The sequence below is a fragment of the Triturus cristatus genome, chromosome 10, assembly GCF_964204655.1.
Source record: "Triturus cristatus chromosome 10, aTriCri1.1, whole genome shotgun sequence".
NCBI lineage: Eukaryota > Metazoa > Chordata > Amphibia > Caudata > Salamandridae > Triturus > Triturus cristatus.
Genome location: NC_140593.1, coordinates 1,216,385,813 through 1,216,411,164, shown reverse-complemented (window position 1 = coordinate 1,216,411,164; position 25,352 = coordinate 1,216,385,813). Strand labels below are relative to the sequence as shown.

Below are 25,352 nucleotides of genomic sequence, written 5' to 3'. Positions count from 1 at the left end.
TGTGGCGACTTATTGATCTGTTTCCCCATGTTTTGATGGTTTTCAGCTTTGCTCATGCTATGTATCTGCATTGCAACATCTCATCACACCTTATTGTTGGTTATTCTGGAATGGGAATAGAGTGTGACAGAATTACAAATGAGGGGGTGCATTCGAATACTGCGTATCAGAGCTGTCCTGCAATTCATTGTAGTGGGACGTGTGTGACACTCAAGGAGGGTTTGGTCGTGATCTGCCCGATGTTACCCCTGCACACCAGGATTGCTTTGGTTTAGCGCATGGTGATGTGCGCAGGTTAGGGAAAAGCTAAAAACGCATGCCTCTGGCACTTGGATGGTTAGCAAAGCAGTCCGTGTCCTGTCATTTGTACGTCTCAACATACCTGTCAACAAGGAGGCAGCCTCATGCTCTGACCGCAGAGCTGATGATGCACCACAAAAAGTCTTCCTGCACAGACTGTGCTGCTCAGGGCCAGCTTTAGCGCTGGTGGCATCCGGTCAATGAAATGATCTTCTACAGCTGGAAACTGTATGGCACCAACTTATGTTGCATCTGAGCTAGAAATGTTTTATGTAGAGATCTGCAATTTATATAGCAGATGGCGGATTATGTGGAAAGTACAGCAAATCCATATTTTTGTGGAATAATTCTAGGACGCAGAGTCTAATAATTCCAGTGGCACCTCTGGCATAAGGTTTCTCCTCTCTGTCATAGTGAGACGTCACATGTACTAAAAACAAAAATCACCTCCCCTTGCCTCTTGTTGGTCAGCGCACTTCAGCTGAGCGTCTTAATTTGCCATCAGAAAGAAATGCTGTAAACTCATGCTAGGAGGGCATGTGAGACATCCACAGGGGACACTACCACCGCAATCTATAAAGCAGGACGCTCTGAAATAATAAAAATAAAATAATGAAATATAACTAAATAAAGTTGGTCAAAAGAATCTTGCTAGGGCGATGAAGACGTGACAACAGTCACCCACCACTGTCTTCATTACAGTGACTGCCCGATACCATGAAAAATCGGACATCAACACGAACCCTAAGGGCACCAGTGGCGTAACACAAAATGATGGGGTACCCCTCCAGATTGTGATAAGGGGCCCCAAGTCCCCAATATCTCATAAGTATTCATAGGCTTTGGGGTGCATGGGGGCCCCCTTAAAAGGTTTGGGGCCACCCTGCGCCACAGAGGATTGTGTTTTGCCCCTGAAGGAGACCTCTGATTTGCAGAGATGTGCAGCTACTGAACTAAAGCTTAGAGCAGGTGCGGCCAATGCAGCTCCAGATTCCTGCCATATTTTCAAAGTAACTGATATGTAAATGAGTCCTATTTAGATTTGCGGCATGTAAATGTATACTATGCACATAATCTGAAACTGTATCATGCATCAAGCCGTGCTGGCCCAGCCGCCTATTGATGGCCACCGCTGACTTAGATCATCTTGCAGTGAACATCCTGCAGCACCCCATTGTTCCCGCTCTACATTAATATAACCCTGGTGTCAAACAAATTGAGTAGAGGAATTTTTTTTTTTAAACATCACCCCACTACACTGGAAGCTAATATATACTGAAGCCCTTATATAGTGTATTCAACTGTGTAGCCTTGGACCGTGTCCTGTATGTGCATGTAACTTGCATGATCGAGGTAACTATTAGCAGCGATACTACGTGTCTCTCGGACCTCTTTCAAGTGCTCGCCGTCCTTTTTCCCCACCCGGGGGCGGCAATCTGAGGGATAGCCCCGGGCGCCACAAGCTCTAGCTACGCCGTTGAACTGTATTAATCTTCATGATTTCAAAAAGTCCAGGCATTGACTCTAGTAGAGAAGCTGAGAGATCGGAAGTATCCAGAGGGGTCATAACAAAGGCAAGGACGAGGGCTAGAAACCATAACATGGACGCCCACCTGGAGGACTCAATAAGAACTAAAACAAACCCTCTAATCACATTAAGGAAATAATTATCACAAATTGGAGAATACTAAATACAGGACACCTTAATTTAGAAAAACCCATGTTCTCCCAGAAAAGAGTCAGGAGTTTAAAAGACGTTTTGGTCCACACAAGACCTAGCAAGACACACTGAGCACTCTGATCAATTGGGGTGTCCCCCCCCCCCCCCCCCCCCCCCTCCCGAGGCTGGTGGGCCATTTCCCTTGTGGCAATTGCAGTGTAAGTTCTCTCACAGAGCAAGCAAAAACTTTAGAACTACAACTAGACAAACCATGGCCCTTACGCGAACACACTATTTGCAAATCATCATAGAATATATATGTATATATTAATTAACCTGCCCCAGTGGGTTGAGCCACATCGGAATGACCTGCAGAAAAGTGTAGAAACGCATAAGTGAGAATTGTAATAATGTGGGATGCGGGAAGAACGCAGCTTGAATGATCACTATTTTACAATGAGACATAGTGTGAATGACCATCGTTGGGTTGTTCTGGAGAAGATAAGACAATTTGACCATGAATGTGGCTCATGTTCTGTATGAGAAAGGACAGCGGTGGGTTTAAGGACAGCCAGAGAGAGGTCTGGATTGAATGATCGGCTCCCGTGGGGCCACTTTTACAATCAACAATGAAAAGACTTTGATGGTACTCACCTCTTTGTTATTGTGATTCAGACAGAAACACAGACACATCAGAATTTTTTTTTAAACAGTCACACTCACTTCCAATTTATACAAGGGTCTCTGATTCGGACAGAAACAGGCAGATCAGATGACATTTTTTTCTTCACACTTTTTACTGCCATTGACACTCAGTTCAGATGCCGCCGTAGTCTTTCCTACACGTTTTCAATGGCTGTTCGGCGAGCAGTGAAGGACTCTTTTGCGACTCCTTTATGAGCACCTTAAATTCAGTTCAAATGCCCCATGTTAGCTTTGTGAGGAGGGCTTTCTTCCTATATTTGTCTACCAATGATTGTCAAATCTTATTACATTAGCTCAACATGAGTCCTAAAATAGAGCGTCGGGTGCACACAGAGGGATGTTTACAAAAAGAGATTTTTCAGTTTTGATTGACCCAGGTTTTTAGATTCCTGTATAGATTTTTTACTAATTTGTTTTTCCTCAGTGATAATATTGTACAGTTTTATGGTCAGAACATCCAGCATCTTTTGTGTCATGGTCTAGGATTGCAGCCGGATGACTCGGGACCCAAAACCAAGGTTTGACCGTTCTTGTATGTGGAGCAGGAGGGGAACTGTTGGAAGCCACACATGTGGCGTGTGGCCCAGAACGCTTCTCATCCCCGACCCTTCACAGGCTGGAGACCCCTAGGACAACCGTGTCAATGTCTGCGCCGGACATCATCATACTGGCTGTATGGGAACATTTCTGCAGTCACTGATGTCAAGGGAGTCGTCAAAAAGCATCAGCCGCGCCCCCAGAGAGCCAGGAAGTCATTTCCAAGAAACAAATCCTTAAAAATGAAGAGGATGGGATAGCAGTGGCAGCTACAGTTCAGAGCAAAGGTGCAAATGCTGCTGAGAGGACTGATATGCATGGTCAGAGCTCAATGGAATACCATGGGTGCTGCCGACTGAGTGTAAGGCTCTGACCAAGAACAGCAGACGGTCATGCTTGAAGTGCACGGCACAGCTGCGTGTGCATCTTATGAGGGTCACTATTAGAATGGAGGGGGCTGAAGCATGCAGCTCAGGACTGGGAAGCAACGGAGAGTCGAACGTTGCTTCCAGTACAGAAACAGCGCACAAGGGTCGGTTCAGAGGTGCGTCATGTGCTGGTAACGGTGCAGAAACCGCGCACAAGGGTCGGTACCGAGGTGCGTCATGTGCTGGTTATGGCGCAGAACCAGCGCACAAGGGTCGGTACAGAGGTGCGTCAAGTGCTGGTTATGGTGCAGAAACAGCACACAAGGGTCGGTATCGAGGTGCGTCAAGTGCTGGTTACAGTGCAGAAACCGCGCACAAGGGTCGGTACCGAGGTGCGTCATGTGCTGGTTATGGTGCAGAACCAGCGCACAAGGGTCGGTACAGAGGTGCGTCAAGTGCTGGTTACGGTGCAGAAACAGCGCACAAGGGTCGGTATCGAGGTGCGTCAAGTGCTGGTTACGGTGCAGAAACCGCGCACAAGGGTCGGTACCGAGGTGCGTCATGTGCTGGTTATGGTGCAGAACCAGCGCACAAGGGTCGGTACAGAGGTGCGTCATTTGCTGGTTACGGTGCAGAAACAGCGCACAAGGGTCAGTATCAAGGTGCGTCAAGTGCTGGTTACGGTGCAGAAACAGCGCACAAGGGTTGGTATTGAGGTGCGTCAAGTCCTGGTTATGGTGCAGAATCAGCGCACAAGGGTCGGTACAGAGGTGCGTCATGTGCTGGTTACGGTGCGGAAACCGCGCACAAGGGTCGGTACAGAGGTGCGTCATGTGCTGGTTACGGTGCAGAAGCAGTGCACAAGGGTCAGTATAGAGGTGCGTCATGTGCTGGTTACGGTGCAGAAACCGCGCACAAGGGTTGGTATCGAGGTGCGTCATGTGCTGGTTACGGTGCAGAAACCGCGCACAAGGGTTGGTATCGAGGTGCGTCATGTGCTGGTTACGGTGCAGAAACCGCGCACAAGGGTCGGTACAGAGGTGCGTCATTTGCTGGTTACGGTGCAGAAACCGCGCACAAGGGTCGGTATCGAGGTGCGTCATGTGCTGGTTACCGTGCAGTAACAGCGCACAAGGGTCGGTACAGAGGTGCGTCATTTGCTGGTTACCGTGCACAAACAGTGCACAAGGGTCGGTACCGAGGTGCGTCATGTGCTGGTTACGGTGCAGAAACAGGGCACAAGAGTTGGTATCGAGGTGCGTCATGTGCTGGTTACAGTGCAGAAACCGCGCACAAGGGTCGGTACAGAGGTGCGTCATTTGTTGGTTACGGTGCAGAAACAGCGCACAAGGGTTGGTACCGAGGTGCGTCATGTGCTGGTTACTGTGCAGAACCAGCGCACAAGGGTCGGTACTGAGGTGCGTCATGTGCTGGTTATGGTGCATCATGTGCTGGTTACGGTGCAGAAACAGCGCACAAGGGTTGGTATCGAGGTGCGTCATGTGCTGGTTACGGTGCAGAAACAACGCACAAGGGTCAGTACCGAGGTACGTCATGTGCTAGTTATGGTGCGTCATGTGCTGGTTACGGTGCAGAAGCAGTGCACAAGGGTCGGTACCGAGGTGCGTCATGTGCCGGTTACGGTGCAGAAACAGCGCACAAGGGTCAGTACCGAGATGCGTCATGTGCGAGTTATGGTGCGTCATGTGCTGGTTACGGTGCAGAAGCAGTGCACAAGGGTCGGTACCGAGGTGCGTCATGTGCCGGTTACGGTGCAGAAACAGCGCACAAGGGTCGGTACCGAGGTGCGTCATGAGCTGGTTACGGTGCACAAACAGCGCACAAGGGTCGGTACCGAGGTGCGTCATGTGCTGGTTACGGTGCAGAAACAGCGCACAAGGGTCGGTACCAAGGTGCGTCATGTGCTGGTTACGGTGCAGAAACCGCGCACAAGGGTTGGTACCGAGGTGCGTCATTTGCTGGTTATGGTGCAGAACCAGTGCACAAGGGTCGGTACAGAGGTGCTTCATGTGCTGTTTACAGTGCAGAAACCGCGCACAAGGGTTGGTACCGAGGTGCGTCATTTGCTGGTTAAGGTGCAGAACCAGCGCACAAGGGTCGGTACAGAGGTGCGTCATGTGCTGGTTACGGTGCAGAAACAGCGCACAAGGGTCAGTATCAAGGTGCGTCAAGTGCTGGTTACGGTGCAGAAACAGCGCACAAGGGTTGGTATCGAGGTGCGTCAAGTGCTGGTTGCGGTGCCGCCTATTGATGGCCACCGCTGACTTAGATCATCTTGCAGTGAACATCCTGCAGCACCCCATTGTTCCCGCTCTACATTAATATAACCCTGGTGTCAAACAAATTGAGTAGAGGAAATTTTTTTTTTAAACATCACCCCACTACACTGGAAGCTAATATATACTGAAGCCCTTATATAGTGTATTCAACTGTGTAGCCTTGGACCGTGTCCTGTATGTGCATGTAACTTGCATGATCGAGGTAACTATTAGCAGCGATACTACGTGTCTCTCGGACCTCTTTCAAGTGCTCGCCGTCCTTTTTCCCCACCCGGGGGCGGCAATCTGAGGGATAGCCCCGGGCGCCACAAGCTCTAGCTACGCCGTTGAACTGTATTAATCTTCATGATTTCAAAAAGTCCAGGCATTGACTCTAGTAGAGAAGCTGAGAGATCGGAAGTATCCAGAGGGGTCATAACAAAGGCAAGGACGAGGGCTAGAAACCATAACACGGACGCCCACCTGGAGGACTCAATAAGAACTAAAACAAACCCTCTAATCACATTAAGGAAATAATTATCACAAATTGGAGAATACTAAATACAGGACACCTTAATTTAGAAAAACCCATGTTCTCCCAGAAAAGAGTCAGGAGTTTAAAAGACGTTTTGGTCCACACAAGACCTAGCAAGACACACTGAGCACTCTGATCAATTGGGGTGTCCCCCCCCCCCCCTCCCGAGGCTGGTGGGCCATTTCCCTTGTGGCAATTGCAGTGTAAGTTCTCTCACAGAGCAAGCAAAAACTTTAGAACTACAACTAGACAAACCATGGCCCTTACGCGAACACACTATTTGCAAATCATCATAGAATATATATGTATATATTAATTAACCTGCCCCAGTGGGTTGAGCCACATCGGAATGACCTGCAGAAAAGTGTAGAAACGCATAAGTGAGAATTGTAATAATGTGGGATGCGGGAAGAACGCAGCTTGAATGATCACTATTTTACAATGAGACATAGTGTGAATGACCATCGTTGGGTTGTTCTGGAGAAGATAAGACAATTTGACCATGAATGTGGCTCATGTTCTGTATGAGAAAGGACAGCGGTGGGTTTAAGGACAGCCAGAGAGAGGTCTGGATTGAATGATCGGCTCCCGTGGGGCCACTTTTACAATCAACAATGAAAAGACTTTGATGGTACTCACCTCTTTGTTATTGTGATTCAGACAGAAACACAGACACATCAGAATTTTTTTTTAAACAGTCACACTCACTTCCAATTTATACAAGGGTCTCTGATTCGGACAGAAACAGGCAGATCAGATGACATTTTTTTCTTCACACTTTTTACTGCCATTGACACTCAGTTCAGATGCCGCCGTAGTCTTTCCTACACGTTTTCAATGGCTGTTCGGCGAGCAGTGAAGGACTCTTTTGCGACTCCTTTATGAGCACCTTAAATTCAGTTCAAATGCCCCATGTTAGCTTTGTGAGGAGGGCTTTCTTCCTATATTTGTCTACCAATGATTGTCAAATCTTATTACATTAGCTCAACATGAGTCCTAAAATAGAGCGTCGGGTGCACACAGAGGGATGTTTACAAAAAGAGATTTTTCAGTTTTGATTGACCCAGGTTTTTAGATTCCTGTATAGATTTTTTACTAATTTGTTTTTCCTCAGTGATAATATTGTACAGTTTTATGGTCAGAACATCCAGCATCTTTTGTGTCATGGTCTAGGATTGCAGCCGGATGACTCGGGACCCAAAACCAAGGTTTGACCGTTCTTGTATGTGGAGCAGGAGGGGAACTGTTGGAAGCCACACATGTGGCGTGTGGCCCAGAACGCTTCTCATCCCCGACCCTTCACAGGCTGGAGACCCCTAGGACAACCGTGTCAATGTCTGCGCCGGACATCATCATACTGGCTGTATGGGAACATTTCTGCAGTCACTGATGTCAAGGGAGTCGTCAAAAAGCATCAGCCGCGCCCCCAGAGAGCCAGGAAGTCATTTCCAAGAAACAAATCCTTAAAAATGAAGAGGATGGGATAGCAGTGGCAGCTACAGTTCAGAGCAAAGGTGCAAATGCTGCTGAGAGGACTGATATGCATGGTCAGAGCTCAATGGAATACCATGGGTGCTGCCGACTGAGTGTAAGGCTCTGACCAAGAACAGCAGACGGTCATGCTTGAAGTGCACGGCACAGCTGCGTGTGCATCTTATGAGGGTCACTATTAGAATGGAGGGGGCTGAAGCATGCAGCTCAGGACTGGGAAGCAACGGAGAGTCGAACGTTGCTTTCAGTACAGAAACAGCGCACAAGGGTCGGTTCAGAGGTGCGTCATGTGCTGGTAACGGTGCAGAAACAGCACACAAGGGTCGGTATCGAGGTGCGTCAAGTGCTGGTTACAGTGCAGAAACCGCGCACAAGGGTCGGTACCGAGGTGCGTCATGTGCTGGTTATGGTGCAGAACCAGCGCACAAGGGTCGGTACAGAGGTGCGTCAAGTGCTGGTTACGGTGCAGAAACAGCGCACAAGGGTCGGTATCGAGGTGCGTCAAGTGCTGGTTACGGTGCAGAAACCGCGCACAAGGGTCGGTACCGAGGTGCGTCATGTGCTGGTTATGGTGCAGAACCAGCGCACAAGGGTCGGTACAGAGGTGCGTCATTTGCTGGTTACGGTGCAGAAACAGCGCACAAGGGTCAGTATCAAGGTGCGTCAAGTGCTGGTTACGGTGCAGAAACAGCGCACAAGGGTTGGTATTGAGGTGCGTCAAGTCCTGGTTATGGTGCAGAATCAGCGCACAAGGGTCGGTACAGAGGTGCGTCATGTGCTGGTTACGGTGCGGAAACCGCGCACAAGGGTCGGTACAGAGGTGCGTCATGTGCTGGTTACGGTGCAGAAGCAGTGCACAAGGGTCAGTATAGAGGTGCGTCATGTGCTGGTTACGGTGCAGAAACCGCGCACAAGGGTTGGTATCGAGGTGCGTCATGTGCTGGTTACGGTGCAGAAACCGCGCACAAGGGTTGGTATCGAGGTGCGTCATGTGCTGGTTACGGTGCAGAAACCGCGCACAAGGGTCGGTACAGAGGTGCGTCATTTGCTGGTTACGGTGCAGAAACCGCGCACAAGGGTCGGTATCGAGGTGCGTCATGTGCTGGTTACCGTGCAGTAACAGCGCACAAGGGTCGGTACAGAGGTGCGTCATTTGCTGGTTACCGTGCACAAACAGTGCACAAGGGTCGGTACCGAGGTGCGTCATGTGCTGGTTACGGTGCAGAAACAGGGCACAAGAGTTGGTATCGAGGTGCGTCATGTGCTGGTTACAGTGCAGAAACCGCGCACAAGGGTCGGTACAGAGGTGCGTCATGTGCTGGTTACGGTGCAGAAACAGCGCACAAGGGTTGGTATCGAGGTGCGTCATTTGTTGGTTACGGTGCAGAAACAGCGCACAAGGGTCGGTACCGAGGTGCGTCATGTGCTGGTTACTGTGCAGAACCAGCGCACAAGGGTCGGTACTGAGGTGCGTCATGTGCTGGTTATGGTGCATCATGTGCTGGTTACGGTGCAGAAACAGCGCACAAGGGTTGGTATCGAGGTGCGTCATGTGCTGGTTACGGTGCAGAAACAACGCACAAGGGTCAGTACCGAGGTACGTCATGTGCTAGTTATGGTGCGTCATGTGCTGGTTACGGTGCAGAAGCAGTGCACAAGGGTCGGTACCGAGGTGCGTCATGTGCCGGTTACGGTGCAGAAACAGCGCACAAGGGTCAGTACCGAGATGCGTCATGTGCGAGTTATGGTGCGTCATGTGCTGGTTACGGTGCAGAAGCAGTGCACAAGGGTCGGTACCGAGGTGCGTCATGTGCCGGTTACGGTGCAGAAACAGCGCACAAGGGTCGGTACCGAGGTGCGTCATGAGCTGGTTACGGTGCACAAACAGCGCACAAGGGTCGGTACCGAGGTGCGTCATGTGCTGGTTACGGTGCAGAAACAGCGCACAAGGGTCGGTACCAAGGTGCGTCATGTGCTGGTTACGGTGCAGAAACCGCGCACAAGGGTTGGTACCGAGGTGCGTCATTTGCTGGTTATGGTGCAGAACCAGTGCACAAGGGTCGGTACAGAGGTGCTTCATGTGCTGTTTACAGTGCAGAAACCGCGCACAAGGGTTGGTACCGAGGTGCGTCATTTTCTGGTTACGGTGCAGAACCAGCGCACAAGGGTCGGTACAGAGGTGCGTCATGTGCTGGTTACGGTGCAGAAACAGCGCACAAGGGTCAGTATCAAGGTGCGTCAAGTGCTGGTTACGGTGCAGAAACAGCGCACAAGGGTTGGTATCGAGGTGCGTCAAGTGCTGGTTGCGGTGCAGAACCAGCGCACAAGGGTCGGTACAGAGGTGCGTCATGTGCTGGTTACGGTGCAGAACCAGTGCACAAGGGTCGGTATCGAGGTGCGTCATGTGCTGGTTACGGTGCAGAACCAGTGCACAAGGGTCGGTATCGAGGTGCGTCATGTGCTGGTTACGGTGCAGAAACCGCGCACAAGGGTCAGTATCGAGGTGCGTCATGTGCTGGTTACGGTGCAGAAGCAGTGCACAAGGGTCAGTATAGAGGTGCGTCATGTGCTGGTTACGGTGCAGAAACCGCGCACAAGGGTTGGTATCGAGGTGCGTCATGTGCTGGTTACGGTGCAGAAACCGCGCACAAGGGTTGGTATCGAGGTGCGTCATGTGCTGGTTACGGTGCAGAAACCGCGCACAAGGGTCGGTACAGAGGTGCGTCATTTGCTAGTTACGGTGCAGAAACCGCGCACAAGGGTCGGTATCGAGGTGCGTCATGTGCTGGTTACCGTGCAGTAACAGCGCACAAGGGTCGGTACAGAGGTGCGTCATTTGCTGGTTACCGTGCACAAACAGTGCACAAGGGTCGGTACCGAGGTGCGTCATGTGCTGGTTACGGTGCAGAAACAGGGCACAAGAGTTGGTATCGAGGTGCGTCATGTGCTGGTTACAGTGCAGAAACCGCGCACAAGGGTCGGTACAGAGGTGCGTCATGTGCTGGTTACGGTGCAGAAACAGCGCACAAGGGTTGGTATCGAGGTGCGTCATTTGTTGGTTACGGTGCAGAAACAGCGCACAAGGGTCGGTACCGAGGTGCGTCATGTGCTGGTTACTGTGCAGAACCAGCGCACAAGGGTCGGTACTGAGGTGCGTCATGTGCTGGTTATGGTGCATCATGTGCTGGTTACGGTGCAGAAACAGCGCACAAGGGTTGGTATCGAGGTGCGTCATGTGCTGGTTACGGTGCAGAAACAACGCACAAGGGTCAGTACCGAGGTACGTCATGTGCTAGTTATGGTGCGTCATGTGCTGGTTACGGTGCAGAAGCAGTGCACAAGGGTCGGTACCGAGGTGCGTCATGTGCTGGTTACGGTGCAGAAACAGCGCACAAGGGTCAGTACCGAGATGTGTCATGTGCGAGTTATGGTGCGTCATGTGCTGGTTACGGTGCAAAAGCAGTGCACAAGGGTCGGTACCGAGGTGCGTCATGTGCCGGTTACGGTGCAGAAACAGCGCACAAGGGTCGGTACCGAGGTGCGTCATGAGCTGGTTACGGTGCACAAACAGCGCACAAGGGTCGGTACCGAGGTGCGTCATGTGCTGGTTACGGTGCAGAAACAGCGCACAAGGGTCGGTACCAAGGTGCGTCATGTGCTGGTTACGGTGCAGAAACCGCGCACAAGGGTTGGTACCGAGGTGCGTCATTTGCTGGTTATGGTGCAGAACCAGTGCACAAGGGTCGGTACAGAGGTGCTTCATGTGCTGGTTACAGTGCAGAAACCGCGCACAAGGGTTGGTACCGAGGTGCGTCATTTGCTGGTTAAGGTGCAGAACCAGCGCACAAGGGTCGGTACAGAGGTGCGTCATGTGCTGGTTACAGTGCAGAAACCGCGCACAAGGGTCGGTACCGAGGTGCTTCATGTGCTGGTTACAGTGCAGAAACCGCGCACAAGGGTCGGTACAGAGGTGCGTCATGTGCTGGTTACAGTGCAGAAACAGCGCACAAGGGTCGGTACCGAGGTGCTTCATGTGCTGGTTACAGTGCAGAAACCGCGCACAAGGGTCGGTACAGAGGTGCGTCATGTGCTGGTTACGGTGCAGAAAACGCGCACAAGGGTCGGTACAGAGGTGCGTCATGTGCTGGTTACGGTGCAGAACCAGCGCACAAGGGTTGGTATCGAGGTGCGTCAAGTGCTGGTTATGGTGCAGAACCAGCGCACAAGGGTCGGTACAGAGGTGCTTCATGTGCTGGTTACGGTGCAGAAACCACGCACAAGGGTCGGTACAGAGGTGCGTCAAGTGCTGGTTATGGTGCAGAAACCGCGCACAAGGGTTGGTATCTAGGTGCGTCAAGTGCTGGTTATGGTGCAGAACCAGCGCACAAGGGTCGGTACCGAGGTGCGTCATGTGCTGGTTACGGTGCAGAAACTGTGCACAAGGGTCGGTATAGAGGTGCGTCATGTGCTGGTTACGGTGCAGAAACCGCACACAAGGGTCGGTACAGAGGTGCGTCATGTGCTGGTTACGGTGCAGAAACAGCGCACAAGGGTCGGTACCGAGGTGCTTCATGTGCTGGTTACAGTGCAGAAACCGCGCACAAGGGTTGGTATCGAGGTGCGTCAAGTGCTGGTTATGGTGCAGAACCAGCGCACAAGGGTCGGTACAGAGGTGCTTCATGTGCTGGTTACAGTGCAGAAACCGCGCACAAGGGTCGGTACAGAGGTGCGTCATGTGCTGGTTACGGTGCAGAAACCGCGCACAAGGGTTGGTATCGAGGTGCGTCAAGTGCTGGTTATGGTGCAGAAACAGCGCACAAGGGTCGGTACAGAGGTGCATCATGTGCTGGTTACGGTGCAGAAACCGCGCACAAGGGTCGGTACAGAGGTGCGTCATGTGCTGGTTACGGTGCAGAAACAGCGCACAAGGGTCGGTACAGAGGTGCGTCATGTGCTGGTTACGGTGCAGAAACCGCGCACAAGGGTCGGTACAGAGGTGCGTCATGTGCTGGTTACGGTGCAGAAACCGCGCACAAGGGTCGGTACAGAGGTGCGTCATGTGCTGGTTACGGTGCAGAAACAGCGCACAAGGGTCGGTACCGAGGTGCGTCAAGTGCTGGTTACGGTGCAGAAACAGCATACAGAATGGCAGAGCAGACTATTCAGAAAATAAAGTATAAAGAGAAAGCACCACCATTTAAAAATGTTAAAAACATTTTAATTGCTTAAGCACAGTATTCGACATTAAGAAAGTACATTTTCCTTATGAAATCAATACATAGATAAAAGCTGCAGCATCCACCACCCCACCCCCCAATCACTCTGCAGGGACAACCCCACCTGAGCTGGGACCCTAAATGCAATGGCCTTTTAGGCAGAAAGGAGTGCTAATGCCCTCAAATTAAGCAAAGGGCTTCCCAACCTTACATTTGGCCACATGCCCGGCTAAGACTATTGCCCATAAGGGGGTGCGTTACCACCGTAAGACAGGCGTTTCCACTCACGTCATATCCTTTACAAGAGCAAACCCTGTCCTTTGACCTGGTGCATTCATTGGAGCAATGTCCCCCAGTGGGCTAAGGCTTTCCAGGTCAGCCAACTCCACCCCCTGCAGTTTCTCTGATTTCTGACACCATTTACACATATATATTTCTTAAAAAGCAGCCACTGGCGGATGGTACCTGCTGTAAACCACAACACACCAGTCTTGAGCCCAGTTGAAGTCAGACTGAATTCCCAATACTGCTTTGGCACAGAGGAGTTCCCTTCCTCTCCAATGGCACCACCATGAACTGGCAGCACCAGAGATTTCAAGCTGTCCTATGTCACTGTAAGGGGTGGCAGATGACCAGTGAGATCTTTCAGGGTACTTCCCCGGCAGAGTCATTCTTTCCTCCACTTCCTTTAGTCACATCTACAGCTTTTCCCAACTACATCTACTCTGTGGGGAAAGGGCTCCATCAGTCCCAGCACACACAGCCCCATAAGGTATCACCCATCAGCAGAGGACATGTAGGAGGGCTCCTTGAATGAATGAATAAACACAAATATTTGTAGAGTGCCCAGCGACTCCTCGGAGTCTTCCGGCGTTGGGAAGAACGCTGGAGATTGCAGACCAGGATCCTCTGGCTGGTGCAAAAAGCCAGGTGTGCAGAAGTGCGATTCACTATTGATGCTACGAAGATTGAACGGGTGCGGATTCCAGGCTTGGGCAGGCGAGAAAGGAAGAGACACCTATTTTTTTAAATATATTTTTTCAATCTTACTTTTGGGATCACCACCAGAAGCGCATCTGCTGAACGGTGTACTCTTCTTGTCAGATAGTGACTGTCAGATAGATACTGACTTGAGCCTAAAGGCTGAATGAGCCAGCACCAAGGTTTTAAACAGTTTCATTTTCTTGATCAGAAATCGATGTGAGGGATTTTAAGTAGAAGGCGCGTGGCTGCATTCTGTACCGCCTGCAGCTGTTGGGTCAAACAGCCCTGTAGGCCCAGATACAAGACACTTGCGTAGTCCAGTCTTGAAGTGATAAACGCATGGACAAAGGCTTTTCAGGAGTGAAGCAGAAGAAAAATACTTGTTTTAAAAAATTTATATATATTAAGCCTGTAGCAATGCAAAGCAAGAATAGACCATGGCAGCCACTTGGGGCTGAAATGAGAGCTGCTGGTTGAACATCACTCTCAGATTCTGTGCGGCTCCCATCCCGGGCTAACTGAGCACCACATCCTGACTTTCAGCTTCTCTCTGGCTCTTTGTCTTCAGATAGGCTCTCAGATGGGGTACTGGGAGGAACCAATGTCAATCAATCAATCAGGGCTTTGTGAAGCGCGCTACTCACCCGTGAGGGTCTCAAGGCATGGGGGGGTGCGTGTAGTTCCGCATCACCCAAAGAGCCTACAGGGAGACAAGCCCTGTGCTGTGGGAGGGACCCCAGGGACTGTTCTCATCTAGAATATTGGAACTGTATGATTTGCTGAGCTGTGTGCTCCCGGGGTGCAGATCCCCCCCCATCTTTGTCTCGAAAGGTCTTCTAACAGTGTTCGCCCACCGCTTACTGGATCACTCACTCCAGGCGAGGAGGAAGCTCCGGCGGTCATTCAGCTTTCCCATCTAATGCCAACCAAGTGCAGCATCAGGGTTGAGTAACCCACCCAGTCCTAGCATGTTCCTTGTATGCGGTTAGTTGTAGGTCTGCTTCCTCCCCTTCCGCTGTTACAAATGCAGGACTACAAAGTCCGCACTGGAAAGAAACAAACAGGAGTCGATGAACATCTGAAATCTTACATGGGACAACCCGAAATCTCTGCAGCAACAGAATGGGGCTTGCATTGAGCAAAGCAGAGACCGAGCAGCAGCACGCTCTACTAACAGAGTGCATTTGTGAAACGAACCAGAGAAGCACGACAGAGCTGTGGAGAGCCTTGGTTTCATCTGCGGTTACATGAATAAAGAGGCAAATACAAGTTTATTTGTACAGTCTACGTAAAATGAGCAGGTAAATATCCCCGAGCAGTCACACGCCCTCCTGAGTCACTGCGTCCTGGGGCGCAGGCGTCGTCAGTTTAGGGGTGCAGGATCTGGAATACTATGTTGTCCCAGTGCCTGCGTGACTGTCTTGCATTTACGTGCCAGTGGTAAATTTGAACCACCCTCTGATGCCTCTGATGCGGTGTCAGTGCTAGCTGCAGGGAGCCGCTAAAACAGTGTGTAAGTAACACACCACTTCACCCGTCTGTGGCACCCCAAATAAGACAGACCAGGGTGGTAAGCAAGGAATGAACCTCTTCCAAGCTGCGCATACAGACCTCAACGCACCATCCTACATAAACCCGACGTCAGTATGCACGCAGAGGGGGTCCATTTTAATCAAGATACACAGATATTACTCAGGACAATGAACTGTATAACAATTGGTGGGTGCATGGGATCTGGCCAGCATTGCAAGGCACGTAGCCCTGTCCTGGTACCCCTGATCTCAAGAAAAGTACTGGAGTCAATGGACACACAAAATATCCGAGGCCAAGCGTGGGATGAATATCTGGATAACTCACATTAACCCACAGCATGTACTCTGTGGCTTCAGACTTGTGTTAAAAGGCTGTGACATAAGAAAGAAGTTTGTGAACGTGTTGATCTGAGAAAAAATTCTGAATGCAGTCGGCAGTCCGACCTTCTGGTGGACAAACCCAAAGTACTGATTTACCCTTGGAGAACCCAAAGAGAAGTGACTGGTGGCTTGTTATGTTACGCCATACATATTTATAAGTGCTACGCAAAGAGATGATGGACAGAGTACTGAATAAATCATGCATTCACCCCCTGTCAAGAGATCTGGCTTAAATCCATTGTTCTTTTCCTCACCACGCCACCCCAGTTTAGACCCAGCCATATACAAATCAGTCTTGACCCTGTGCCTCATGGGAAGAGTCCAGACCGAACTGCCAAGCCAGGTCCTCTGTGGACCGGAAACAAGCATCCTGGGACCGGTTTCTGGGTATTACCCTTCAACAGCCAGGCTAGCTTGAATCTAGTGGCACAGTAAGCAAGGGACCCATGTCTGGGCAAACCCATCCCACTTAAGGTGAAAAGTGCTACGTGCTCACTACGCCACTGGATTCAAGCTCGCCTGTCTGATGAAGGGTGATGCCCTGAAACCGGTCCCAGGATGCTTGTTTCCGGTCCAGGGAGGATCTGGCTTGGCAGTTCGGGCTGGACTGTTCCCACAAGGAGCAGGGTCAAGACTGATTTGCAAATGGCCAGGTCTAAACTGGGATGGTGTGGTGAGCAAAAGAATGATGGATTAAACCCAGATCCTTGTGACTGGGGGTGAATGTTTGCATTGTCCAGCATTCTGTCCATCAATTGTTTCTTGTGCATACATATTTATGAGGCGGCATTCTGCCATTGGTATGGCTTTGCAGCACCAACATACAATTCCACTTCGATATTCATTTGTTTAGTCCGACGAAATGTATCAATAGCTACACGTTCAAATTTACTTTACTGCACTTTTTAATGATGTGTAGTAAAACATTTCCACACATTTGATTTCACTTTGGCCTGACAGCGACAGAGGGCTGGCTCTTTGAGGCTGGCGAAGCGGCTGAAACGCACACATGGTTTTCAGATACCCTTTACGTCTGCAATCCAAGGACGTTCTGCAGACTCCACCATTGGTTGTTTCAGCGACCTCTGGTAACACAACGGTCCTTCCAACCACAAGAGAAACTTGTGCAAAGAGAGCTGTATGGAGACCTGCCTAGCACCAGCGCACACGTCAGGCTGGACTCGATTGCTTTTATAAGTAGCTGCTAACCAGCAGATGTCTTGTGGCCATCTTTAATTTTGCTCTTGTACATTCTGGGATTGTAATCCAGCGGTGATCTGGAGACGCAACTACAAGAGTCTGTGGTCCAGTTGCACGAACAAGTGATTACAAACCTTTTCTCTTACTAGTCCCTGCGTGCCACAAAATATTTTTCATAACAGAATACCTGTACCTCCTCACGCCCCTTGAAATGATAGCACATGTTACTAGCAACATGTCGTGCACAGAGTAGATCCCACCTCACGCAAGAGAAGAAACCAGCCAAGCCCAGCTGAACATTCTTGACTTGTTGTCAGTTGTCAGGCTAGAAGAAACGTACAACAATGCCCCTAAAAAACTCAATACTATGGAAAAAATAAAAACAAGACCAAAGCCACCCCCCACCAGCTTGCGGCCAGCAAAAGCTCATACGAGCCAACTGACAAAGATTAACACCGCCATCTTCCTGTACACCTGGTTAACTTATAACACAAGTGACATTTTGTCAAGCATTGGGTATGCTTGCAGCAACCCGGAGAATTCTGCAGATACAGACTGCAGTATTCCCTGCGCTGCAGGACACCCAGAAAACAGTATTAGATACAACTGAATCAGACATCTGAGACCACAGTGAGCTGCACTACCTTCGGTACTGTGAGTTCCTCAGAGACCCCCAGAATCCTGCTTTAGGTACAATGGATTTACCCGGTCTTGTGAGGTGTGAATTTTGTAGCACAGAACAGACATCTCCAATGTTTATAGTGGAGTTACCTGATCACCTGCGAGGGGAGACAGCCGGGACTGCCCAAAGACTGTCTTGAATACTAGAGTCACACAGTCTCTTGGGGGCTTAAAAGACTTTTCTTTTGTCATAATCGAGGTTAAATGTCTCCGGCACTGGAAGTTTCAGAAAGAACAGCCAAACTACTGTACATTTCTGTTAGGCAACATAGTTTTCTGCATTGGGACCCGGGCAGAAGGACCTCCTGGCGGTCAGTATGGCTTGCAGGCATGAATGAATCTGGATGACAGGACCTTAGTTTGGGATTTCTTTGAAGGGGTTCTCATCTTCCGGCTGCACAAAGAAGTAAACGAAGGCCAGGAAGCCAATGATGAGGAAGAGCAGAACGAACTGCAGCCAGAGTGGGCAGAATCTTCGCGCCGTGGTTGGCTCCGCTTCTTTCGGCTTCTCTCGGATCCCTCGGCGCGGCTCGACCGACATGGACGAGCCGGAGGATGCGCTGTACTGGGAGACGTTCTGGTATGCATTCTCCTTGGAGTAGTACTTGCTCTCTCTAGAAAGGAGTGAGAAGAGTCAGTGGGAAAGGCAAACACTTAGGCTTTCACCTGCTGAAGGTGGCATTTTCATCAACAAAAGTACAAGTAACTTACTTTCGGTAATGATATATCTGTAAGAAACATTAGTTTGTTATAGATTCCTTACCTTAGAATTACTCCCAGGCGTCAGACTGGATCCGGAAAGTTTTTTTGTCAGCAGTACCTCTGCGCATCGGAAGGTGGCGTCGGTCGGCTCCGCGTTCGTTGTTGGCGTCGTGTCGCCGAGATGACATCGCGGTTGCTACTTAGACGCCGCCCTCGCGCGCCGACGTCAGTTCTCTACACGACTTTCCATGCCATAAACGCAGAGCTATGAAAGAAACTGACCACTGGGGCACTAAACTAGGGCCCTGAAAGGATAACCTGAACCCTAGAAAACAGTTTGCAGAACGGGGAGGATGGGTGGGGCGGTAAGGAATCTATAACGAACTAATGTTTCTTACAGATATATTGTTACCGAAGGTAAGTAACTTTTTCATCTGAAAGAAACACGTTAGTTATAGATTCCTTACCTTAGAATAGATACCCCAGCAATACCAACCCCGGAGGTGGGTCTGTGAACCAAGATCACACTAAGAAGTCCTGGAGAACAGAATGGCCAAAGAAGCTGTAGTGTTTGGTGAACCTATGCAGCGATGCCCAAGTAGCTGCCTGACAGATGTCATTCAGAGGAATGCGTCATCCCACTGGAAGCTCCTTCTTTGGCAGAGAATAGCAGGCTTTGATAAACAAAACAACCCATCAGGAGATAGTCCGCTTGTGTACGGCCGAACTTTCTTGGCGCCCACGTACCCAACAAAGAGCTGGTCATCCACCCGGAAATGTTTTGTGCGATCCAGATAAAAGGAAAGCGCACGTTTTGGGTCCAGACGGTGGAGCCTCTCTTCCTCCTTCGAAGGATGCGGAGGCGGAAAGAAGGTGGGCAAAGTGATGGTCTGCCCGATGTGAAAGGGAGTGAAAACCTTAGGAAGGAAGGATGGACGGGTCTTAAGGACAACTTTGTCCGGATGTACAGATAGAAAAGGAGGCTTTGAAGAAAGCGCCTAGAGCTCACTCACTCGTCTGGCAGACGTGATAGCCACCAGGAATGCAGTTTTGAGTGTTAAGAGCCTCAAAGGACAGTTGTGAAATGGATCAAAGGGAGCACACATTAAATAAGTTAAAACCAGGTTCAAGTTCCACTGAGGCATAACGAAGGGAATAGGAGGAAAGAGATTATTTATACCTTTCAAGAAGCGATTTACAACCGGGACTTGAAAAGGGAAGGCTGATCTGGAAGCCGAAGAAAAGCAGAGATGGCTCAGAGATAGCCCTTGATAGTGCGCAGAGCAGAGCCTTGCTGGGCCAAAGAAAGGAGGAACAAGAGAACCTCAGAAAGAGGGGCAGAAAGGGGATCCACAGCCTTTGCTGTGCACCATGCCACACATTTGTTACAGTGACAGACATATATCGTCTTAGCGGAGGGACGCATGGCTGCCAAGATTACATCGCAGACTTCAGGATGCAGGTCGAATGACGTCAACTGCCGCCGCTCAATCTCCACGCAAGGAGGTGGAGGCTGGACAGGTTTGGATGGAGGACCGTCCCCTGCTGCTGAGACAGAAGATCTTCCCGAAGAGGCAGACGGGTCGGAGGATCGATGGCCATGTTGAGCAGCTCAGGATACCAGACTCTTCGTGCCCAATCTGGAGCCACAAGGATGACTTGGACCCGGTCGCACCTGATCTTCTTCAGCAATCTGGGCAGAAGTGGTATAGGCGGAAAGGCGTACAACAGACCGCAACTCCACTCGCGACAAAAAGCATCGACGAGCGAGTGCCGCCTTGGAAATTACAACGCACAGAATTGCTGACATTGCGCGTGGTCTTTGGTGGCGAATAGATCTAACCAGGGCTATCCCCACTGTTGAAAGTGACCTTGCACCACCTCCGAGTGAAGACGCCATTCGTGATCCATCGTGCACCTGCTGCTGCGTTCGTCGGCCCTGGCATTCAAGGAACCCGCCAGTTGTTGAACCACCAGGGATATGCCCTGATGTTCCAGCCATGTCCAGAGGCAGAGTGCCTTCTGACATAAGGTCCACAACCCCACCTCGCCCTGTTTGTTGCAGTACCACATGGCGGTGGTGTTGTCCGTGAACACCTGCACTACTCTTCCTCGGACAGAGGGAAGGAATGCTTTCAGTGCAAGACGGATCGCCCGGACTTCGCTGAGACCAGAGGCCTCTGATCTGCGCCTCTACCATGTGGCCGCCCCATCCCAGAAGGGTTGCCTCCGTCACCACTGTGTGTTCTGGTTGGGGAAGGGAGAGGGATCTGCCATTGACCCAATCCTGGTTCGTAAGCCACCACTGCAGTTGTCACGCAGTGCCCTCCGAGATCTTAACACAATCGGACAGATTCCCCTGATGCTGCATCCACTGGAACTTCAGGTCCCACTGCAGAGCCCGCATACGCCACCTGGCATGAAAGACCAGCAGTCTGCAGGAGGCCATGAGGCCCAGCAGCCTCAGGGTCAGTCTGACCGAAACCCAGGATAGAGGCTGAAAGATCGGAATCATAGCCCGAATATCTCGGAATCGCTGTTCGGGAGGATAGACCCAAAACCGCGTCATGCCCAGAACCGCTCTGATGAAGAGGAGCTTCTGGGAGGGGATCAGGTGTGACTTTGGCACATTGATGGAGAACCCCAGTGAATGCAGGAGGTTGGCCATAGTCTGGAGGTGGGAGACGACTGCCCGGGGCGAGCCCGCCTTCAACAACCAGTCATCGAAATAGGGGAAGACTGAAATACCTGATCTGCGCAGATGAGCTGCGACGACCGCCATCACTTTTGTGAACACCCGAGGGGTGCTGGTAAGGCCAAAGGGGAGCACAGTGAACTGAAAATGCTTGTGGCCCACTGTGAACCTCAGGTAACGCCGGTGGGCCGGCAGGATAGGGATATGAAAATAGGCGTCCTGCAAGTCCAACGCTACCATCCAGTCTTCCGGGTCGAGGGCAGACAAGACCTGAGCAAGCGTCAACATCTTGAACTTCTCCTTCGGGAGGAAGCGGTTGACGTTCCGACGTGATGGTGCGCCAGTGGGGGAGGTGATGGCGAATCCTGCCGGCCAGTGGCATTTGATGGGCCTGAAATGTCAGACTAGGAAGGTTTGGAGGCTTCTGCAAAGAGGGGGTTGGTGGACAGGCCTGCCTGCTGGCCCGCGGAGCTCCACGACGGTTGTTCCCACGTCCCGCGACGGTTGGTTAACTTGCTGTGGTCTGTGGCTCTGGGCAGGACATAAGCGGACTGCGCTGGGTTACTGGAGAGGCCCAAGGACTTGGCCATTGCTTGTGAGTCCTTGAAACACTCTAAATCATTGTCCGCTTTTTCGTCAAAAAGGTGACGGCCATCAAAGGGCATGTCCATGAGGGTATTCTGGACGTCCCCAGAAAAGCCAGTGGATCTCATCCAGGCGTAGCGTTGAAGAGCTACTGACGTAGAAATCTTTCTACCCAGAGAGTCTGCCATATCCAGTCCACAACGGATGGTAAACTTTGCTGCATCCTTCCCGGTGGCAATAGCCTGGGCAAGCGCTGTCCGGGCCTCCTCCGGACACTGAGGCAGCACCTGCGCAACCGAGTCCCACACAGAGTGGGAATAACGGCCCAATAGACACGCGGTGTTTACCGACCGCTGTCCCAAGCTGGCGAAAGAGAAAATCTTCTTTCCAAGATGATCCAGCTGCTTGGATTCCCTTTCCGGTGGAGCGGTAGGGAATGCGCTTTTGGAAGTAGAGGCTTGGACCACCAAGCTCTTAGGGGTGGGGTGTCGGGAAAGGAAAGTGGGGTCGCCCTGAGCCGGGCGGTGGAGTTGGCCAGTCATCCTATCCACGGGAGCCCCCATGTTGGCCTGGACCAGGTGCCCAAAAGGATGTCAGTAAGGGCCTCGTTGAACGGAAGCAGAAGCCCTGAAAAGCTCGCCGCCAACTGTAGCACCTCTGTCAGGAGGTTAGTCCTGACTGCCACTATAGGGAGTTCGAGAGCCTCGGCTGCCCTACGCAACACCACTGCGTATAAAGCTCCCTCCTCCGTAGCCACGGTAGGAGGAGACAACATGCCATGGAGGTGTCCAGACCACTGGCATCTCCCAGTTCCTCTCTCCAGTCCTGTTCACTGTCTAACTGGTCAGTCAGAGGGTCATCTGACCCCTCCCAGTCCTCCTCCTCATCCTCTGGGTGCCATTATGGCCGAAAAAGGACCCCAGCAGTGAACAGGGGCTCAAAAAACCCTCTTGGCGCCGGATCCAGCATCGGGCAACACCGGTCCGGGTCCACGTCGGGACGGAGGCCGGGGTCGATGCCGGCCGGGGGGGGGCGACCAGCGTCGAATGCGGTATAGGTGCCGGAGGAAGCAGGGTCGGTGGAGTTGTAATCAGGTCAACCGGCGCCGATCCTGATCCAGGCCTGGATCGAAGGGGGGCCTGTGGCGCCGGGGCCGGAGCCGTCGGTGGAGAAGGCAAAGGCCCCCCAGCCAAGTCCACGGGGCCCAAAGGCATGCGGCGGGTTCGGGACGCCCAAAGATGACATGCATCGCCTCATAGAACGTACGCAGCTGGGCTGGAGTCGCTACGGGTCCCGGGAAGGGAGGCAAACGCGGAGTCGACTCTTCGGGCTCTGCACACGGAGCCGCGGGAGGGGCCCCATCCACATCCCTCATTGGGTCGGCCGACCTACGAGGAGAAGTCTAAGAGCGACGATGCTTCTTCGTCTTCTTCTTATGCTTCAACTTAACCGACCAAGAGCGAAGACTTCGATGACTTGGACGAATGGTGGTGGCTCCGCGACCGGTCCCGCAACCTCCCTCACGACCAGGACCTCGAATGGCGCGGAGCCGACTGCCGGCGCTCAAGCAGCTTTCGGGACCGCTCCCGTAAAGCCTTCGGCGCCATCGACCGGCAGTCGGAGCACGACTTGGGGTCGTGCTCGCGGCCCAGGTAAAAGAGGCACACACTGTGCAGATCCGTCACCGACATCAGTCGATTACAGGAACCGCATGCCTTGAAGCCGGGCATCCCTCGTGCACCAGGAGTCGATGGACTCAAAAAAGAAGTCGACAAAAGTCGAGAAAAAATCAGTCAAAAAGAGACTAGAGGTACCGCTCTCTCTGGATCTGCGCTGGCTGGCGCGGAAAAATAAAGAACGGACGTAAGCGTGCGAGGGCGGCGTCTAAGTAGCTACCACGATGTCATCCCGGCGACACAACGCCAATGATGAACGCGGAGCCGACCGACGCCACCTTCCGACGCTCAGAGGTACTGCTGACGAAAAAACTTTCTGGATCCAGTCTGACGCCTGGGGTAATTCTAAGGTAAGGAATCTATAACTAATGTGTTTCTTTCAGATACCCAACCTCAATCCTTCTGTAAGGGAACTTCATCACAACCACAGACCCCATATGTAGACTCAGTGTTTCTAGCACACAAAGATGGTACTAGGTTATGGAAGGTGCAAAGCAGTTCATAGCAACTTTTAATGTCTTTTATAGGCTGCAGAGTGCTCATCACCTTTGGTTAATATGCTCAGTTTCTCTCTCCGACGGAAAAGGCTGGTGATTAGAGCACGCCAAGACCACTACAGTCCTGATGTTGTTTCCCCCTGATGATTTTTCTTTTGAGGTAACCCCCTCGATGGAATCTACAGAGGATAGGATTTCAAACTGCCAGGTTATATCACCATACACTATCCAGACAGACCATACTTCACGACAGCACTGTACACCTGAAGCAGGGGCCTTCGTTCGCGAGTCAAAGCCTTGAAGAAGCCCCAGGCAAGCGAACCAAGATGGGTGAAATGCATATTGGCTGTACGTTCACCAAAGAAACCAGCACAGAAGGGAAAGATAATAAAGAAACAGAACCAACCCTCCATATGGAACTATTTTTCCTTATTGTTTAAACTTCATTCTAAAGCATATTAATGAGATTTGGGTGGTTTGGGGTTAATGAAGAAATACAACAATGAACATTTTGGTGAAATAACCTTAGCTAGGCTAAGAAACTCAGCATATTAAACAAAGGTGATTAGCACTCTGCAACCTAGAACACTGTAACCCCGAGAAGCAGCCATCCTCACCAAACTCCTTTGTAAGAACTAATAAAACGCATCATAGGTACAACACAGCTTGCAGGGCCTCAAAACTCCACTTTTAATGTGTATTCTGAATATCAGACACAAACCTTCAGAAATTCCAAATCTAAAACGGAGTCTGATGACCCTCATCCACCCATAAATGACTAAATACCTTTAAGGGAATGTTCAAAAATATTTTTCCCCACAGGAACTTGTATGTTTGTACACAGAACATTCTTTCACTACAGGGTTAGGTTCTCAGTTAGATGAAATATTTTTTAAATTTCTTTTCTTAACACCCTAGAAAATAAAAATTATTTCTACAACTCTGTACGCTGACCGCTATTTAATCACCAAACAGACTGAAGAACTCATGGATAGTTAGTCAAATGACTGTGCGCAGGTGTGTGAGACAAACGTGTGGAGCACCTGTGACCTATTGTAATCTAAATTAAAAAAAGGTATGACCCAATTCTTTACTTTTTATTTTAAAATATATTAAAAACAACAAATATGAAAATACAATACTGACCAGCGGCATAATTTTTAAACTATACACTAAGGGCCACATGTACGTAGTTTTTTTCTGGTCGCAAACGGCTCGATTCGCAGAATCGGACCGTTTGCAACCAGAAAAATGCATTTTCCTATGTACCAAACCCATTTTGCAATTCAGCAACCTATTACCGAATCGCAAAATGCGTTAGCGATTCG

At 50.8% G+C, this 25,352-nt stretch overlaps 1 protein-coding gene across 4 annotated transcripts in view; it reads right to left on the bottom strand.

The window, feature by feature from the left end:
- Window positions 1-13,071: 13,071 nt before the first annotated feature.
- The window catches only part of EMD (emerin), a 109,508-nt gene continuing 97,227 nt past the window's right edge, over window positions 13,072-25,352 (bottom strand). For 2 of the 4 annotated variants that reach the window (XR_014969684.1, XR_014969685.1), the window contains 2 exons: window positions 16,597-18,483; window positions 13,072-16,319 (listed from right to left, as the gene is read on the bottom strand). Coding sequence is in view for 2 of the 4 variants with exons in the window: in XM_085629736.1 (XP_085485862.1) it covers window positions 18,225-18,483 (259 nt within the window). In the remaining 2 variants the exon portion in view is untranslated. Of the gene's footprint in view, window positions 18,484-25,352 lie in introns of all 4 variants that reach the window. The other 2 variants (XM_085629736.1, XM_085629737.1) reach the window with 1 other exon arrangement.